Source organism: Mobula birostris, chromosome 24 (genome assembly GCF_030028105.1).
Source record: "Mobula birostris isolate sMobBir1 chromosome 24, sMobBir1.hap1, whole genome shotgun sequence".
Classification (NCBI taxonomy): Eukaryota; Metazoa; Chordata; class Chondrichthyes; order Myliobatiformes; family Myliobatidae; genus Mobula; species Mobula birostris.
The window spans coordinates 21646744-21668111 of record NC_092393.1 but is presented as its reverse complement, the minus strand read 5'-3'; the positions used below and the strand labels follow the sequence as shown (position 1 = coordinate 21668111).

Sequence of the window (21368 nt, the reverse complement as noted above, 5' to 3'; positions counted from 1 at the left end):
AACATAGAACAGTACAGCACAGGAAGCGGACTTTCAGCCCCTGATGTCTGCACTAAGCAGGATCCCAATTAAACTAATCGCTGTCTGCAATAATTCCCATAAATAACATTCATGAATTTAGTTCTATCACTACATGAAGACAAAATCCTCAGTCATGACCCAACGTTTACAAACCCCGCTGACTTTCTCTGATCATCTGGAAATTTTCAAGGTGGTTAACTATAGAATAGTAATGTTCTGTCAATAGATGTTATACTAAATGGTCTATAATTTCTTTGCAACTGTTACGTACCCCGTAACTGGGTTGCTAAACCAGCAGAAATGGACCACTCAGTTGGAGTCTGGATTACTGGAACTAAGGAAGTTTTATTAAAGAAATAAGCAACACAATACTCTAATAATAAGGATATAAATGCAACAGGTTAGCAATGAATAAACACACATGTACACAGAACTAGGATAATAGGGTCAATCAGCTCTATCGCAGTCTAGGGGTAAAATGTTCAATCACAAGTGACCGAGTTCAGTTTAGTTCAGTTCGCAGTAATCACCGTTGTGCCGTTGCGGAGAGAGAGAGAACGAATGAATATGCAAATCGGATTCCACACAGACCTTCGATATTCCTCGCAGTCAGCTTTCGGGCGAGCCCTTTGTACTGTCTTCTGAGGTCACCGACTGTGACCCCTCCGTTCCAGACACGGTCGTTCTTCAGCGGTGAACCCGGCACCCAGGCAAGGGCGGACACACACCAGGTTCCCGCCGACCGTATCTTTCCACCCTGTGCGTCTATGTCTGGTCCCATGAGCAGACCTCCAAAACTCCCACCGACTTGTGGGGGTGCACTGCTTCCAGGGTCTCGTTACCTCGTAGTGTTGTGTGTCTCTTGCCTTAGCGAACCTGTCCCTTTTTATCCCCCTGCTGGGGTATCGCCTGTCCATCACACTTCAAACAGTTCAGGGTTCAAAAGCAGCCGGTCTTGACAATACTCAGACCGGCGTCTCCTTCCATTAAACTCTCTCGTCTCTTCATTAACATTTCCAAATGCTGCTCCATTGGCTTACTTATCTCTCTCTCCTGAAGACAGGTGGCAGATCAACTGTTGATCCCACTGGTGCTAGCACAGGACAGTTAACATCTTAGTCTATGTGTACTTTTGTAACCCTCTTTCGTCACACAACACACACACACAATGCTGGAGGAACTCAGCAGGTCAGGCACTATTTATGGCATTGTATAAACTGTCCCTTTAAATTCCTCACTTTCCTTAAACTGCCATGTGTCAGATATAATATTCCAGCCTAAGCTAACAATTCCCAAATGACAAATTTGCATCATTGGTACCTGTTATTTTTAATTTGTAAAATGAGATTAACTGCCCTGGGGACGGTGCTCTTTGCTGGGATTATCTTCTTCATAATCGATATTTTGATTGCATGAATTCCCTTCCATGATTTGGTGTTGACCTCCTTGGGTTGTTCAACTCGTTACTTGCTTTCTGAACATTCATTATTTATGTAAAGTAATTATTAAACATATTTGTCATTATTTTTATTTACAGTAAATATCAATATTATCAGTTTACAAATTGTTTCTGAGCACACTTCGTTCACAGTCTTCATTTGAGTTTTTGATATCCCATTCGAGGACCTTGATTTTGCAGCTCTGAATATGTTTGATTAATGTTTGCTGTTCTTCACGCCTTCCCCCGTTGCCAGTAATTGTGCTAGTCTATGCAAGCTTTATCTTTTACCTTAATGTTGTTCCTTTTTTGGCTTTTTGATCAATAGCGTTATTACCTCTGAATGGCATAAGCTGACTCTGAACCACATTAAATTATCTTTGAGCATCTTTCACTGATCTTGTTGCTTTAAATATTAACACTTTTGCCAGTTTAATGTCAACACTCTCAGTCCTTTGAAAGGCGTAAACTGATTCTGATTCACATTAAATTTTTTGAGCATCTTTCACTGATCTTGTTGCTTTAACTATTAACACTTTTGCCAGTTTAATGCCAACACTCTCCTACTGAATGGCAGGCAGCCTTTTCTATGTTTAGTGTTAGTACTGCAGTTAATTCTCATTTCCATCTTTCAAAGTTTAACCAGGTCTTATAATTATTATTATAGTCTTAGAATAATATAGCATAGAAACAGGCCATTTGGCCCATCTCATCTGTGCTGATCAAGATAACCATCTAAGCTTATTCCATTTGCCCATGTTTGATTTGTATCTCTCCAAACTTTTCCTCTCCCAATCAGAGTTTGCCTACCATATCTCATTACTCATGATATATTTATTGTGATCTTCTCCCTTGTTGGTTATGAAGCATTTCAGACATTGCTGTCCCATACACAATCAAGACTTTCTTAGAACGTTTACCACAAAGTAGTCTGGCTCTCTGGAAACAAATGGAAGTTAAACCTTTGCTTGTATCTATTCTACCATCCCTCAGCCATTCTCATTACTGGGACAGGGAATTGGTTGCAGTGCGTACACAAAACTCGTAATACACTGTGATTTTTTTCCCCTTATTTTTATCCACAAAAATAACCTTTACCTGATTACTTCGTAGTTTATTCTGTCTCATTACTGAGAATATTTCAGCCTTAATTGTAAAGACTGCTCATTTCACTCTGCCATTTTACTGATTTCTTCTATAGAACTTTGGTAAACTGGTTCCTAGTGTTGACTTCTTGTAGCTAAACCTCAGTGATAACAGCATTATTATTCTCTCCAAGATGACCCATGATTCAATTTGTTATATTTGTTTAAATGGCTCTTAAAGACAAATCTATCCCTCTGCTCTGATGTTTTACTTATAGCTTTTTTTTCTTGCTCCTGAGGTAGAGACATCAATTAGAGATGTGCTTACTTTTAAGAATTTTGCAATCTGCAAACTTCCAAACTGCATTGTAAACTCAAAAGCATTTGATGGCTTTGGGTCTGTACTTTCTTAAGTTTAGGAGAAATGGGGGTGGGGGGTGCAGGATCTTATTGAAACCTATCAAATATTGAAAAGCCTGTATAGAATGGTAAGCAGAGGATGTTCCCCATAGTGGGATAGTCTAGAACCAGAGGGCTCAGCCTCAGAATAGAAAGACGTCACTTTAGAACAGAGATGAGGAGGAAGTTCTTTAGCCAGTGAATGGTGAATCTGTGGAATTCATTGCCACAGATGGTTGTAGAGGCCAGGGCATCGGGTATGTTTAATTTGGAGGTTGACAGGTTATTGATTAGTAAAGGCATCAAAGGTTACTGGAGAAGGCAGGAGAATAGGATTAAAAGGGATAATATTTAAGCAATGATCGAATGGCCAAGAAGACTCAATGGGCATAATGGCCTAATTCTGTTCCTATGTTTTAAGGTATTATGGATAGTTAAATGTATTTATTATGCACTTAGTAAAGCAAGCAAACTCTGGGAATTATTATTAGTAATCTATGGCAATAGATTATTTCAGTCCACATTTATAAAAAGGACATGATTTTATCGGGTTATTCTTTATTATTTCTTGCATTTTGAACATTTTATTTTATGTCAAAATCCTTCAGATAACATTTAAAAAAATCAGAATCTGGTAGAGGTGGAAAGGTCTCCAAGGCCACAATATATCCTTTCTTCTTGAACACACAGCAAATGCTGGAAGAACTGAGCAGGTCTTTATCAGTTGGTTGTTTGAAATTTGCAATCCAATCTATTAATTGAAGTGGTCCTTAAATTGTTTCAGAATTAAGCACCTGTTGTACTAACTCCTTTATTGTGAATAAACCCTTACATTCTTCACATGTGGAAGTGGATTCCTGGAGGGAGATAACAATGTGTTTGCTTACTGCAAACTGTCACAATTACTGTGTGCAGGTGTGCTGATGAAGAGATGGTATTCTCCCTCAGTTCACATGCTGCTGCAGCTAAACATCTAATTAGTGCATACCATGACCTACACCAGCACAAATCCTATGCAGGTTCTCAGAGAGAAGAATATAGACATTGTAGGTTAACTGCTTACAGTTCAACAGTAGTGGGTATCTATTTGGAATGTTCTACAGCAAAAGAAATAAAATGATAGCCTCAGCTACAAATGTTTTAGAACATGGGACAAAGTTCAGAACAAGAACAGGCCCTTTGTCCACAATATCTGTGCTGATCATGATGCCATTCTAAACTAAACTTGTCTGCCTACATCTTGTCCATATCGTTCTATTCACAGCCTGTTTATATGTCTGTCTAATCTCTTCTTAAACATTGTGATCATATCTGTTTCTATCGCTTTGTCTGGCAGCAAATTTCAGCACCAATCACTTTATGTGCAAAAAAGTTATAACTTCACAAAACTTCCCAGTGCTTATTCAGTAACCCAGACAATGAGGACAATCTTTGGCACATGCTGCTGATATCAAGGAGCTATGGACGTACCCCAAGATCCTTCTACACTTCAGTGCTCCTAAGGGTGCTGCCTTTTCGCTTGTATTTGACTCCAAAATGCTCTACTTTGCATTCGTACAGATTAAACTTCATCTGTCGTCTTTGCCCAAATTTCCAATTGATCTTTACATCCTTTGACAACCTTCCTCGCTGTATGCAACTACAATTTTTGTCTTCTACATACTTACTAAATAGACTACTTACAGTTTTGTCCAAATAACAAAAGAGATTCAGTTGTGGATTAATGTCCCCACAAAATCATCTAGATCTGCAATCTGCTGAGAGCCAGATAAGTGACATTCAGTCTGGTGACCAAGTAAAATGCAAGAGTTCCAGGTATGACCTCCAGAAAGCAACTTCACATACAAAGTGGCAATTCTGGGCCAAACTTGAATCATTGAAGGATTCTCAAGAATGGAGGCAGAGCTTGAAATCTATCACCTCCTACAAACTGGAACCAAGCAAAAAATATGACAAGGTTTCACTCCCAGATGAACTTTTAGACTCACTTTGACTGACAAAACATGGAAGCACATTCACAAACTCCCACTCCTGGTGACCCTGGGATTTCAGCCTCTAAGACAGCATCTTTCAGGAGAGTGAACCCCCAGAAAGCACCTGGAGCAGATGGAGGATCGTGGCCGAGTACCGGAAACCTATGTTTTTCAACTAGCTGGAAGGCTCACTGATATTTTTAACCTTTCTCTTCAGTAGTTTGAGTACCAAGCTGCTTCAGGCAGGTTTCGATTATACCGGTGCCCAAGGAGAATCTGCCTCAATGACAATCGTCCAGTAGCACTTACATCCACTGTGATGAAGTGCTTTGAGAGGCTGGTGATGAAACATACCAACTCCTGCCTGAGGAGCTACTTGGATCCGCTCCAATTCACCCACCGAAACAGCAGATGCCATTTCGTTGGCTCTCTTTATACTTAGAGTGTGAGACTAAACACAGCTCCCACACCATATTTAAGTTCGCTGATAACACCAATTTTGTTGGACAAATCAAACTAGTGACAAACAAGATATAGGAGGGAGTTTGTAAATCTGGCTGAATCATGCCTCAACGACAACATCTCACTCAATGTCAGCAAAACCAAAGAGTTGATTATTGACTACAGGAGAAAAGCAGAGGTTCATGGCCCAGTGAGGGATCAGAGGTGGACAGGATCAGCAGCTTTAAATACCTTGGCACTATCATCTTAGAGTATCTGTCATTGGTCCAGCAAATAAGAGGCATTACAGTGCCTCTACTTTTTCAGAAGTCTGTGGAGATTTGCTGTGTCATCTAAAACATAGACAAACTTATATAGATACGCGGAGGAGAGTATAATGACGGGTTGCATCACCTCCACAAATGGAAAAGCCTACAAAATATAGTGGGTACATCCCAGTCCATCACAGGTAAAGCCCTCCCTACCACTGAGTACAAGGAGAACTGTCGCCAGAAAGCAGCATCCATCATCCAGTACCTCTGCCATCCAAGCCATGCTCTCTTCCTGCTGCTGCCACCAGGAATGAAGCACAGAAGCCTCAGGTCCCATACCACCAGGCCCAGGAACAATCATTACCCCTCAACCCATCAGGCTCCTGACTCAGGGGGGCTAACTTCACTCAAATTTGCTCACTAAACTAATCCCACAACCTATGGACTCATTTTAAAAGATTCTACAACTCATGTTCTTTATTTATGGCTCATTTGTTTGTTTATTTGTTTATTTTGTATTTGCGCAGTTTGCCGCCTTTTACACATTGGTTGCGTACGCTTCGTTCTTTGTTGTGTTTGTTTTTTTCATTGATTCTATTGTGTTTTTGTTTACTATGAATCCCCACAATAAAATGAATCTCAGAGTAGTATATGGCCACTACCTTCTATCATCTATGGTGAAGTCAATTGTAAATTCAACTAAATTATTCACTGTGAATTCCTGATGCAACTTCATCTTCTGGGTTCTGAATACTGGAGTGGATCAATTGTAAGTGACTAGGAGCCAGCTTCCAGAAAGTTTCTGCAACTGTCCCAAATTTATATTCAGTGGATTGTCTTGAATACAACGTTAGCCATTCACAAGGATAGTGACACATCAACTTTAAGCATGGTTAGGTTCAGACAGGATATATCAATGTGTATGAACGTTATGGAAATGGCAACAATAGTTCCTTTGTTCATTATGGTACTTTACAAAGACTAATATTTGTGATCTTGATGAAATGCCACAATAATTCAATTTCAGTATAAATCATATCCTGTTTAAAATACAGGTTCTTTAAAGTTGTTGTAGCTGGAGATGGAGTAGAGGGTAGTGGGGGTAATCTTCCACTACCTATAAAATGCTCCCAATGGTGTGTGTCTCAGGTAGTCTCTGAAAACCAAGTCCAGCCCTGGCCTTCAAGTATGGCTTAGCTGCCAGGCCTGGCAGAACTGTTTTTACTGACAGGAGAAGGGGCAAATGTGTGTTATTTGCATCTACCAGTCACTCAGGGCAGATGGTGCTCATTAGCCGTGGTTGTCAGTTCTTCTAGGAGAGGAACTCTGGTCTCAAACCTTTGCTGCCTTATGCCAATACCCATTCATGGGGAAGGCTTCAGGAGTAAACCCCTGAAGAAAAAATCTGGGCTGGAGTCCCAAAGGCAGTCCTGCATTTAGTTCAGCTGTCAAAGTACCAAAGTGTGTCAGTTTCTGTCGTTCCTTTGGCTTCATCAGCTGTGTGGAGAGGGGGAGCCTGCTGCCTGGGCAACAGCTTCCTCTCCATATTGTACTGCCCCGGCTTATATCAACTGACGGTGCTGCACCAACAATTTAAACAGCTAGAATGCACCCCAACCAATGGAGGGCCCGCTACAAGAATATACAGGTCAGTCTATGAGTTCTGTGGAAACAAAAGTTTAAAGTAAATTTATTATCAAAGTACATATACAACCCGAAGATTCATTTTCTTGTGGGTATACTTAGCAAATCTATAGAACAGTAACTATAACAGGATCAACACACTGTGCAAATGCAAATATAAATAAATCGCAATAAATAACATGAACATGAGATAAAGAGTCTTCAGAAGTGAAATCATTAGTTGTGGGAACGTTCCCATGATGGTGCAAGTGAAGTTGAGTGTAGTTATCCCCTTTTACACAAGAGACTGATGACTGAGGAGTAGTAACTGTTCATGAACCTGGTAGTGTGAGTCCTGAGGATCTTGTACCTTCTACCTGAGGGCAGCAGCACAAAGAGAGCATGACCTGGACAGCTGGAATCTCTGATGATGGATGCTGCTTTCCTATGACAGTGTTTCATGTAGATATGCTCAATGGTTAGGAGCACTTTACTCTTGATGTACTGGGCCAAATCCACTACCTTTTCTAGGATTTTCTGTTCCAAGACACTGGCGTTTCCATACCAGGCTGTGGTGCAGTCAGTCAATATACTCTGCATGACACATCTATACAAGTTTGTCAAATTCCTAAGGAAATAGAGGCACTGCCGTATTTTCTTCATAAATGCACTTGCGTGCTGGGTCCCGGACAGATCTTCTGGAATAGTAACAGCAAGGAACTTAAAGTTGCTGACCCTCTCCACCTTTGATCCTCCAGTGAGAACTGGCTCATAGACCTCTAATATCCCTCCCCCAAAGTCTATATCCATCCCATTACAAGAGAAGGGGAAGAAAACAAAATTCATGTTATGCCTATAAAAGGTGTATGTGTTTGTGCATCTTTGGCCGGTTATACAACATAGAAACAGTGCCTTCATTCCACCACTTGTGCCACTCAATTGCTTGCGTCAAATTCACGTCGCTCTGAGACCTGTCCAGATGCTTCTTCCTGTTCCTGGTTCCACTACCTCCTCTGGCCTTCAGCTCAACTACTCTTCCAGATACCAACTACTCTTTTTGTGATATGTTTACCTCTCTGTTTCCATTTAAACCTCCTCCCTCTATTTTTTGTCACTTCTACCATAGGAAACAGGCTTGGGTGTCCAAGTCTCCCACAGTTTTATATATGACCATCACGTCACCCCTCAGCTTTTTTTGCTCCAGGAAAAACATACCCAACCTTTCCAATCTCTCTTTGTATCTCAAGCTCTCCAATCCTGGTAACATTCTTGTGAGTCTTTTCTTCACCTTAATCACATGGAGTATTGTGCACAGTTCTAAATGCCACTCCATGGGATGGATGGACAGATACTTAATCACATCCATCCTGCACACAACATTCTAAGTGTGGCCTAATCGATGTCTTGCTCTACTGTAACACGATGTTCTATGTGGGTGTGTAAACAGTCTATGCAGAAGTGTTCAGCACATATATAGCTAGGGTGCCTAAGACCCTTACACAGTACTGTATTTGTCAAAGTGGAACAGACAGCGAGCTTGTAAATCTGGCGGGAGCAAAGCATGTTGGGAATTGTGAGGGTGGGATGCTCTGGGAGTGGTGTGAGATAGGTGGCAGAGCAGGAATGCTGTGGCGGGGGTTACTGGCACCCCCAACCATGAGACACCAGACAAGGTCATTTGATTCCAAAAAATTGGTTTATTGATCATTACAGAATGTCTCTCTGGTACTTCCCACTCCCTCCTCTTCCCTTTCCTTTTTTCCCAACCATGATTCCCCTCTCCTTACCCTTCCCACTCTCAACCCACAAGAGAGACCTATATCAGAATTGGGGTTATCATCACCAAGATATGTCATGAAATTTGTTATTTTTCGTGGCAGCAGTATAGTGCTATGCATAATTACTAAAGTAGTGTGCAAAAGTTTTAGACACTTTTGCTATATGTCTATGCCAAACCCCTTTGAACAATACTGAATGCGCACATAGAGTACATTTCTATGGTTGTCTTATCAGGGTATTCCTATAACAATAATCTTTGCTTGATTTAAATCTGGCAAACTTCATATGCTTTGGCCAAAATTAGTACAGTTCTTCTCCAACCATTATACAATTTTACAATGAATTGTATTAATAGCATCTGTTTCCTGCATGAATTTCAGAATCAAAATTAGTATACCGGCATATGTCATGAAATTTGTTAACTTTACGGCAGCAGTACAATGAAATATATGACAAATAAATATAGAGAAAAAAGTTACGATAAGTACGTATATATATGGATGAGTTAAAATAAGTAGGGCAAAATATCAGAAATGAAAAAAGTAGTGAGATAATGTCCATTTAGAAATCGGATGGCAGAGGAGAAGAAGCTGTTCCTGAATTGCTGAGTGTTGCCTTCAGGCTTCAGTACCTCCTAACTAATGGTAACACTGCGAAGAGAACAGGGTGGTGGAGACCCTGAATGATGAACACCACCTTCTTAAAGCATCGCTCCCTGAAGATGTCTTGCTACCATGGAGGCTGGAACCCATGACAGAGCTGACTAATTTTACAAGTTTCTGCAACTTATTTTGATTTTCTGCAGCAGAATACTCATTTAGGCTCGAAGATGACTTCCTGAATTCAGTCCTGTCCACTGATTCAAAGCAGTCCTGTAGGCGCTCCTGTGCCTCCCTGGTCCATATCTTCTCTGTCCCCGCTCCTGGTGCTGCAGTCTTCAGACTCTGCTTATACCCAGGGAGTAGAAGTACAGCCAGGTGATCAGATGGGGAACAGCATGGATGGCACTCTTGAACTTAGTGGTCCAGTGAGGTACCACAGGTGATTTGTTGATAAATATTTAGTAACTTTATCAAGCTGGTTAAAATAACCTAAAATGATAGGGAAGGCATCAGGATGTGCTGTTCGATGCCTGTTGGATACATCGTTCAGTTCATCTGCAGCCTGTTTGACATGAGACTGAGATGGAATAAACCAAAATGTACCACTACCAAAAAGATCGCTGAAATCCCTCGCAGCAGGTAAAATGGCCGGCACTTAATTGCAAGGAATTCCAGGTCTGGTGGAGCAATATTGGGACATCACTGACACACTAGTACACCACAAGGAGTTGATCATGAGGCATATATCTCCACCTCTAATTCTGAGAGACTCGACCGACCTATCTTGATGATGCGTTGTGAACTCTTCTATTGGAATCGCTGTGGCCAGCATGGAAGGGATTCACCAAGATTCCGTAAAACAAAAGACACATATGTACCTAATGTCCCTCTGATCCAGCACCCTAGCTCTGAGATCGTCAAATTTATCTACCAGAGACTGCACATTTGCCAGCAAGATAGTTGGTATAGAAGTCAAAAACCTCGTGTTTTTTTTAAAAATGCATCGTCAGACCAGCACGTCGAGCATTCTTTTGCTGGCGGCTTCTTAAAGGGGCACTGTGCCGGCCGCAGACCAGCTTATTTCCCAACAAGAGAAAATCTGCAAATCCTGGAAATCCTAGCAACACGCACGAAATGCTGGAGGAACTCAGCAGGCCAGGCAGCACCCAAGAAAAGTGTACTGTCGACGTCTCAGACTGAAACCCTTCGGCAGGACCCCAGCATTTTCTGCGTCTGTTTCCCAGTCTATTTCCATCGGTTTTAAGCAACATAGATCATTCAATCACATTAGAACTTCATAACTGACCACACACATCATAGATGAAGCCGTGGTTCTCCACCGCAGTAGGCTAAAATGAGAATATTTGATATTTTCCATCATTTTCAATGAGAGCTGTCAATAGGCTCATCTATGTTGGAGCCCCGGAAGTAATGGAAATTCAAACTACAGGTATTTGCTGCAATTAAGAAAATGAACTTACAGCTCTCCCAGAGATCCTTGGAAAGTACAGGACAAGTCCTTATATTGCTGGGCAGCCTGTATATATAACACACTTGTTTTCTTTGATGAACTAGCTAAGACATGGATGCAGACTCGGAGTATCCATGAGTGACCAGTCAGCCTTGTCTGCATGTATTGTCTCTGTCATTGTCTGGATGTTCAGCGTTTATACCAAACCAAAGTCTTATCTATAACCTCAGCCAGCATATCACAAGGCCACTGTTATGTGTTGCACATTTAAAAGGTGCATACTGGGAACATGTCAACTAAAGTGGCCACTAACAGATACAGATATTCTGCTACTTAATAGTTGGTGTAATGTCTTGGGGCAAACATTTCTAAGTGTATCCATCATTGATTGAGCACCTTTAATGTGTGTTTTTTTCATCTTGTAATAAAAAGGCCATATAAATCCTTATCACTTTACAGTCATTGCATTATATTACTAGTTATTACTAGCTATTCAAGTACATATTAAGCATAAATTATTAACAGGATCTTTTCCATTAATGATTAGCTCACTCACTCATCCTTATGAAACAATGAAAAGTAAAATTGAATTCCAGAGTGCAATTTATCTTGATAACTTCTTTTTAATATATTCTGTTTATGCATAATAGTTATCAATTCCTGCAATTTTATTAAATCCTTCAATGTTTAATCAACTCTTATATCATTCATTTCCTACCTGGATTAAAGGCTAGCTAAGCTGAAAACTAAATCATATTTTCCCACTATGTACAGCTAAGGGAATATTTTATAAATATTGGTATATTTGTCTTGAAGCTGATACAAACTCAAAGAGAATTTCAACATTATTTAATGAAAATTCCCCATCAATAATATGAAGAATAAAAATTGAGAAAACTTCTTGGCAGCTACAGTACAATTTTCATTCATGTTGTAACAATCCTATTCATCAGCTTCATCATTTTGCAATCATTTGAGCTGAAAGCGATTTCCCTTTGGGTTTGTGATGGGCTAATTGTCATTGTCTTAAGAAGGTGCTGCCCATCTTTATTATTCAATGGTCAAAATTAATAGTATTTTAATGATACTTTAAACAAATTAAATTAATGCAAGGGCTGAAAGTGTTTATGAGCTGGGATATATAGGAATTTAAAATTAATCCCTGGATAATTCCTGTGAGTAAACCAAAGAGAAAAGTCATAGGGAATTAAAACTGAGATTATTTATGAGTTTTCTTTGTCTGTAGTAATATACATAGTCAGAAAGAAAGCCCTGACTGACTAAGGGTCTCATTGATTCATTTGAGGAATGGGAAATGGTAGCCTTCTGATTAGTGCAGGAAGGGAAATTATGATTGTAAATGGTATGCTCACTTGTCAATGGTGACGGCTTGCTAAGAATGCTTGAATACTGCAGTACATGGATAAAACCACCAGATGAACATGCAGCTGGAGATTTTAATGCCAAATAATAGGATATGCACTGAAATCCAATGTCCCCCTCAAGCACAGCATGATAGGAAAGTTGACAAGGGTAAAGCGGTGGATGTTGTCTATATGGACTTCAGTAAGGCCTTTGACAAGGTTCCATATGGAAGGTTAGTTAGGAAGGTTCAGTCGTTAGGCATTAATATCGAAGTAGTAAAATGGATTCAGCAGTGGCTGGATGGGAGACGCCAGAGAGTAGTGGTGGATAACTGTGTGTCAGATTGGAGGACGGTGTCTAGCAGTGTGCCTCAGGGATCTGTACTGGGTCCAATGTTGTTTGTCATATATATTAATGATCTGGATGATGGGGTGGTAAATTGAATTAGTAAGTATGCAGATGATACTAAGATAGGTGGGGTTGTGGATAATGAAGTAGGGTTTCAAAGCTTGCAGGGAGATTTAGGCCAGTTAGAAGAGTGGGATGAAAGATGGCAGATGGAGTTTAATGCTGATAAATGTAAGGTGCTACATTTTGGTAGGACTAATCAAAATAGGACATACATGGTAAATGGTAGGGCATTGAAGAATACAGTAGAACAGAGGGATCTAGGAATAATGGTGCATAGTTCCCTGAAGGTGGAATCTCATGTGGATAGGGTGGTGAAGAAAGCTTTTGGTATGCTGGCCTTTATTAATCAGAGCCTTGAGTATAGGAGGTGGGATCTAATGTTAAAATTGCATAAGGCATTGGTGAGGCCAAACTTGGAGTATTGTGTACAGTTCTGGTCACCGAATTATAGGAAAGATGTCAATAACATTGAGAGAGTATAGAGGAGATTTACTAAAATGTTGCCTGGGTTTCATCTCCTAAGTTACAGGGAAAGGTTGAACAAGTTAGGTCTTTATTCTTTGGAGTGTAGAAGGTTGAGGGGGGACTTGATAGAGGTATTTAAAATTATGATGGGTATTGATAGAGTTGACGTGGATAGGCTTTTTCCATTGAGAGTGGGGGAGATTCAAACAAGAGGACATGAGTTGAGAGTTAAAGGGCAAAAGTTTAGGGGTAACATGAGGGGGAACTTCTTTACTCAGAGAGTGGTGGCTGTGTGGAACGAGCTTCCAGCAGAAGTGGTTGAGGCAGGTTCGATGTTGTCATTTAAAGTTAAATTGGATAGGTATATGGACAGGAAAGGAATGGAAGGTTATGGGCTAAATGCAGGTCAGTGGGACTAGGTGAGAATAAGAGTTTGGCACGGACTAGAAGGGCCGAGATGGCCTGTTCCCTGCTGTAATTGTTATATGATTATATGATTCCTGGGGGTTTACATTGAGCACAGTGTCTTTGCCATGGTTGAGACTTGTGCCTGCCTCCCAAAAATATAATTAGCAAAATGTAATAAAGAGACCTTGGATAGGCAGGGAAGACCATTCTGTCACCTCTGTCTAGTACACGATGTGATTTGAGACTAATGGAATCTTATGGTAGAAGGAAATTTAAGGGTTTAAATGTTCCTCTAAATGTATTCATTTTTTGGTACAAGCCAAGCACAGTGAGCCAACTTTAATAGGGCCAAATGAACTAACAGACTCCAAAGGAGTCGAGAGTGCTTGCTGCCTTAGAAATTAATTTTCTCCGTGAACTTGCACATGTAGCAGACTTTTTCTATGTGCTTCTGAAAGAAATCAGATGCACTGTTGTAGATTCAGCTAGATATGAGATATGCCAGGCATGTTATTGAACATATTACAAATAAATGCCAGCCACATTACCTACTTAGAGAGATTACTGTTGTGTTCATCACTGCTGTCTATGTGCCCCAAATGTGAATGCCAAGGATGCACTGGGAGAGCTTTACAGTATCATCAGCTCTCTACAAAACGAGCATCTCGACAGTCTCTTCATAAACGCAGGACACTTCAATCATGTTAACCTGCAAGGCCTTTTACCCAAATTCCACCAACACGTCACCACGGCCACTAGGGGAATAAATAGACATAACCATCTTCATACAAATAGATGTGGTGCTTACAAAGCTATCCCACGCTTTCATCTTGGTCTCTCTGACCACATCTCCATAATGTTAATCCCAGCACACTGACCTCTGCTGAAACCAGTCAAGAGAAACCATCAATGTATTGCCTAAAGAGGCAACCTCTATATCTCAGGACTGTTTTCAACAGACTAACTGGCAGATGTTCAAAGTTGATGTCACGAACACACAGACCTCAAGGAATATGCCTCATCCATCACCAGCTACATCAGTAGGTGTGTAGGTGACGTTGGCTCTTTAAGGGCAATCTTCTCGCAGCCCAACCTGTGAACCAGCTGAAGGCTGAGCTGAGGTGCATTCCCCACTAAAAGTCCGGGATAATGCTTTCAGGTCTGGTGAGAGAACAGCTCTCACAGCAGCAAGAAGAAACCTCATCTTAGGCTTCAAGAGGGAAAAGTCCACCTACACTCAAAAAAATCAGGAACGCCTGTCAGATAACCATCTTCAGTGTATGTGGCTGGGCTTCAAGGGCATTACTGATTACATAAAGAAACAACATGAACTATATCAGTGATGCCTCCCAGCCTGACCCTCCAAACAATCTCTATACAAGCTTTGAGGCACGCAATGCCATGCTGGCCACAAAAGCTACCCCCCCCCCCCAGGAGTGTATCCACTGTCTGTAGCAGCAGATGTAGGAAGGACTCGGCTGAGGGTCAACCTCTGTAAGGTGCCTGGGCGACACTACATCCGAGGTCAAGTACTCGCGCAGTGTCCACACCACTCACTGATGACTTCATGGACATCTTCAACACTTCACTCATCTAGGCTGCTATTTCCATATCAGCCACCATCATCCCTATATCAAGGAACTCTACACCTTCAGAACTAAATGACTATGCCTGGTGGCACTGAAACAATCATCACGAAGTGCTTTGAACGGCCGGTAATAACACATATCAGAAACCCGATTCCTGCCATATTGGGCATTCACCAATGAGCTCAGTGACAAAATCACTGTACAGCAGATCCATAGCATCCGTCATGCAACTGGCACTGACGAACCCAAAAAAACAAGAACACTTATATCAGAATGCAATGCCTGGACTTCAGTTTGGCATTCAACACTATTGTCCCGCAGACCTTGCTGAACAAACTCCTAATGTTCGATCTTAAATAGACCACCTTGTAACTGGGTGTTGGTCTTCCTAATTAACAGACTTCAGATGGTCAGGATACACAAGTGCTCCTCCTGCCCCATCATCTTCAACACGGGTGCCCCCAGGGCTGTGTGCTGTACAGTCTGCTCACTTCTAGCTGTATGGCCAAATGCCCAAGTAATCACATTGTCAAATTTGCCTATGACATGACAATGGTGGGACGCATCACAATGATGAGACTGCCTACAGAGTGGAGGTGGGTGAGCTCGAGACCTGGAGCCAGGCAAATAACCTCTTGCTCAATGCCAACAAGATGAAGTGAAGGAGATGGTTATTGACTTCAGGAGAACTTGCACCACTCACAACCCCTTTACATCGGTGGCACGGCAGTGAAACCTGTGAGCAGATTCAAACTCCTAGGAGGGCACACCTCGCACAACCACTCGTGGTCCCAGAAGACATTCTACACAATCAGTAAATCTCACCAGCTCATCTTCTCCTGAGGAGACTGAAGACAGCTGAATTAAGCACATCTATACACATCCTTCTACAGGCATGCAGTAGAGAGCATCCTAACTAGCTGCATCACTGCATGCAATGGAAACTGCACTGTGGTGGACAGGAAGGTGCTGCAATGAGTAGTCAATACTGCTCAATGCATCACTGGCCCCTCCAGTCTACCCGGCATCAAGGACATATGTACAGAAAAGGGCCAGTAACATTACAAAGCATCTCACTCACCCTGCTCATAGACTGTTTGACCCACTCCCATCAGGGAGGAGGTTATGTAATTATCACTTTATGCAACCACTGCTTTAATCATTTGCTGCCAATCACCTTCTGTACAGACACACCTGTGCCTAGCATCTGTTTATAGACATGGAGTCAATCTAGGTATACAACCTATGTCATGTATTTATATTTATTGTGTATTTTTATTGTCATTATACTCTTTATCTTATTGTGGTTTTTTCTGGTTCTACATTGAATCCAAAGTAAGAATTATTTTATTGCCCTTTGCACTTGGGCACTGGAAATGACATTAAACGATTTTGAATCTTGAATGCTACCATAGTGCGTACTGGTGGGGGGTGGGGAGGGGTTTCAGTGGAATGCTTGCAGATCAGAAGTAGGATTGGCAGGTAAAAGGGACCAATCAGTAGCTAAGTGGATTGGTTTAGGGTTAGTAGAGAGGTCAAACTGAGTGACAGCAGAGACTCCTTTGGTAGAGATGTCAAGGAGGTGTTTGGATGGTAGAAGAATGCTGTAGGTAGTGATAATGGAGGTGCAGGTGTTCTTGGGTTAATGGGCAACCTAGAAGTGAGGTTGTGAGTGGTTGGTGAGTGTGGGCAGATAAGGAGAATAAGTGAAGTTGGGTTTTTGCGTGAATGGAAGAACCAGAAGGAAAATTGGTTGGTTGGTTTATCATTGTCACATATGCTGAGGTACAGTGAAAAGCTTGTCTTGCATATTTTTCATACAGATCAATTCATTACTCAGCGCATTGAGGTGGTATAATGAAAAAACAATAACAGAATGGAGAAATCATGCATTCATTAATTGTGTATTAGACTCACAATTTTCCATTACATTTTATATTTACTGTTAGATGAGTAAGATTATACTTGGGCAACTAATGTTGGTTTCTGCTCTGATAAACTGAGGGGAGAACAATTAACCAGAATTACCATTGCTAAGTTTTATGAAAAGTCATTTTTTTCAGGATATGCAAAAATGCAAGTTGGACTAGCTCTGACAACCATTTAAAAAAGTCAATCATCAAAATATCTAGTGTGGAGCAATTTTTTTCATATATTCTATACCTTCCAAAAGTAGAGTAGAGGAGAAAGATGATTTATATGTTGTTGAACTTTCACATTAGTCATTCTTAAACAAATCTTTTTTTTTAACCTCCACAGAAAAACCTCGGATGAACAGCATTCTTACTTCTGCGACTGAGCCATATGACCTGTCCTTCTCAAGGTCTTATCAGAATCTGTCACACCTTCCACCATCGTACGAGTCTGCAGTCAAATCTGACATAAGCAAGTATTCTTCACTAAAACGATTAAGTAGGTGTCCCATAATTTTCCATTAACATTATTTTGCACCATACCTAGGATCTTGGATCTGGTAACTTATTTTACTTTTAAATGCCACAAACTTGTAAGTGTCTTGGTCTTTCAGTGTCCCAGCTGTTGCTCAAGCAAGAGTAACAACTGTTCAACTTCATCGTGATGCATTCTTCATAGATGGTCAAGACCTTATTGCCATTATGAAGTCCTGCAGACATTGCAGCTCGAGCAGGGCTGGATACAGTTCGATGTGGTGTTACATGAAATGCAGATGCTGGAAATCTGAAACAAAATCAGGATATGCTGAAAACATTCAGCAGGTCAGGCAGCATCTATGGAAAGAGAAACAAGCTAACATTTTACGTTGACGATCCTTCATTCTCACCAAGTATTTCCACCTGAAATGTTATTTCTGTTTCTCATTGTAGAGATGCTGCCTATCCTGCTGAGACTTTACTTTAAATGTGTTCTTCCTTCATGTTGTGACATCTATCACTGATGTTATTATACCTCTAATTTTGTCGCATCTATTACAAGACAACTGTGGCATGACCAACTGGAAAGACCAGTGAAGATCTCCCTTTAACAGTGCACAATAGTACTGTCAGAAGCAGAAACTCTCATTGTTCAGGGTGTTGATAAACTAATCCTCCTAGTGGCTCATAGGAGTCAGAGACATGGCTCCCATGATCTCTGACTGTGGGAGAAGGATCATTGTGAGGATGCTGCTCTTTTGCTGTGGTGAATAATGAAGTCCATTCTGCAATATGAATGAAGCCAATTGCACAGAATCAGCTACCTTAGGATTTTACACAAACATTTTCTTCTTAAAGTAATTCTATCTAGTATAATATGATCAATGAATGTCTGATAGGGTTGGAAAAAGAAATCAAGTTATTGGCTACGCTGACGAGAAGGACTGTGTGCAATAATATCAAGAATCTAAAAATAAGAGGAATGTAGCACCCTAGGAAGAAGGAGGAAATATAACAAAATGTGTCATAAACAAAGATAATTGTCATAAAGAATTTGAACAATGTAAAGAAAAGCAGATCATTCTTAAAAAAAAAGATTATGAATCCTTACAAACAAGGTATTGAGTATTGAAGACGGCAATTACTTGGGTTAAAAAAAAGGGAAAGAAATTATATAAAGTTGAAAATGGTGCCAAACCTTAACATTGTGAAATATAAGAAGAAAATATTAAAATATAAAAGGAAAACAATTCAAAGGAGATTTTCACTTTAAAAAAAGTAAGCACACACATAAGTTGCAACAAATATTAACAAATAAAATCCAAGAAAGATGCCTGAAGTTTCCTGAAAATATAAGAAGTTGGAACATTTTACCAGGCCTGGTGAGGTATACCTGGTAACCTTGAATAACATACAGTAGACAGAAATAACTTCATAATTGCCAGTCTTATGCAAGCACAATAATTTCACATCGGACAACTGAGTCAAGTGAGATGTATGTACCATGATAGTTGCAGTTACGCTGCTGATGCCTGTCTGCTCCAGCTATGTTCTTTCATTTATACCTGTCCTCATGGGAGACATTTCTGTCAGTCTTTATCTGTCAGAAAGGAAGCTCATGTATTCCACAATCAAATGCATTCTATGTTGCACATACCTCCGCATGAATATCTATGAATAGTTCTGTTAATAAAATCATTCATGACTGTTGTATTACAGGAAAGTACACAAGTCTTACAGCTATACATGTTGCTTAGAACAGTTGATTGAAACCTAAATGTTCTAAATAAAATTACATTTAAGGCTGCTTTTCTTTGTTTAACCAAATCCAAAACTGGATTGTTGATTGGTTTGAAAAAGTAAGATTATGGTAAGAGCTTTGCTGATTTTTTCGTTGTTATTAAAAATTCTGCAAAACAATAGCCCTATTTTGTAATATACAGCAAGAGGGGATAAACAAAGGGAGCCCCTTTTCACTATTTACATCTAGTTTATATTCCTGGAATCTGAGAGCATCTTCTTTGAAAATGGGACCACCCAAATGAAAATTGGATAAGGGACAGCCTTAACTGTGGTTAATGCATTCTTTCAGAAATGTAAGCTCTTTTGTTGATGGCAATCTAAAATGTGATTCTAACTCATCCCCGCAGGTGAGAAGGAGATGGATGAATACTACATGAAAAGAAGGCATCTTCCAGACTTGGCAGCAAGAGGAACTCTGCCTCTCCATGTTATTAAAATGAATCAGGAACACAGTAACCATAGGGAGAGGCCGAGGCGACCAGAGCGAGCCATGTCACAGGACAGAGTCCTGTCCCCAGACAGAGACGTGCCTCAAGAATGTGTCTTGTCTTATGAGCGCATCCTATCTGATGAACAACTATTGTCAGCTGAACGCCTTCAGTCCCAGGATCCTCTACTCTCTCCAGACAAAGTTATGTCCCTCAAACGCTCCGCATTCCGTGAGAAGGCCATGTCCAGGGCTTTGTCTCAATCCCACACAGATGTCTTTGTATCTACGCCCGTCTTAGATCGTTATAAGATGACAAAAATGCACTCACATCCCAGTGCCTCAAACTCTTCGTCCAATACCTTAAGTGTAAATCAGACGAATCACACTGCTGCTAAGCGACATGCCTTTGCTTCACGTCGGCACAACACAGTGGAACAGCTCCACTATATCCCAGGACATCACCGTAATTACCATACAGCCAGCAAAACAGAAGTGACTGTTTGATCTTAAAAAAGTCAATTGCCGATTCTACAGTAACAGGAGTGTAGAAGGTTTTGTCAGTGAACCACAGGACAATGGCACTGTCAGACTACGCTAATTACTCACACTCTAATTTCTGATATGTTATTTAGGCAAATGTATTTGTTTATCTAAACGAAATGGTATACTATACAAGGCTTCAGTCTTTTCAGAGATACTTAACATCAATTCCTAGTTTTATTCAAGGTTTTCATTTTAGTTGGTACATTAGCACAACAGAAGGTGGTGAACCAACCAGGTCACCTGACAGTTTCTATCAAAGGAAGCCATATGGTATGGTAATCGATGAAACAGGCCTGATCAGAGCAACAAAATCAGAGGTTAAATTTCTAACCGACTACTATTGCTACTTTTGGAGATTGAAGTTATTTGTTTGAAAGAGACTGATTTTTTAAATTTGGGAATTAGAATTGTTCAGATTACGTGACATGAAAACAAAGACGCTTGTACCATATCATCCCAGGCAGTGCGTTAAGATTTTCCATCTTCTAAGCATGTACAGTTAAAATTTAATTCGGCCAACTTATCGGTAACCATTTCCGTACACAAGATTGGGGCACAGCTGGCTTTTCTTCCATGCTTATTTTGCCCTTTGAATGGTTGCTTAGAATTCCAGGCCTGGGATGGTCAAGTAATACCATTATAGAAAGAATTAAAGGTTGCATTATTGAGCATACCTCTACCACTTTTGATAAGTGGCAATGAGTTCCATAATTTTTTTCCAACAGTATGACTTTTTTACTGAGCGGAAAAATTTCTGAGAAATCTGTAGCATTTACAAGATGATAATTTAATTTCGTGGGCATGGGTCTCTGTAAATGAATTTTTGAACCTGGGAGGATGTTGCTTACCTTTCTTTTTAA

At 40.5% G+C, this 21368-nt stretch overlaps 1 protein-coding gene across 1 annotated transcript in view; it reads left to right on the top strand.

The window, feature by feature from the left end:
* The window catches only part of LOC140187141 (protein shisa-6-like), a 559403-nt gene extending 538934 nt beyond the window's left edge, over positions 1 to 20469 (top strand). Inside the window, exons 7-8 of the mRNA XM_072242125.1 lie at positions 17602 to 17754; positions 19883 to 20469. Coding sequence (XP_072098226.1) covers positions 17602 to 17754; positions 19883 to 20469 — 740 coding nt within the window. The remainder of the gene's footprint in view (positions 1 to 17601; positions 17755 to 19882) is intronic.
* The last annotated feature ends 899 nt before the right edge of the window (positions 20470 to 21368 follow it).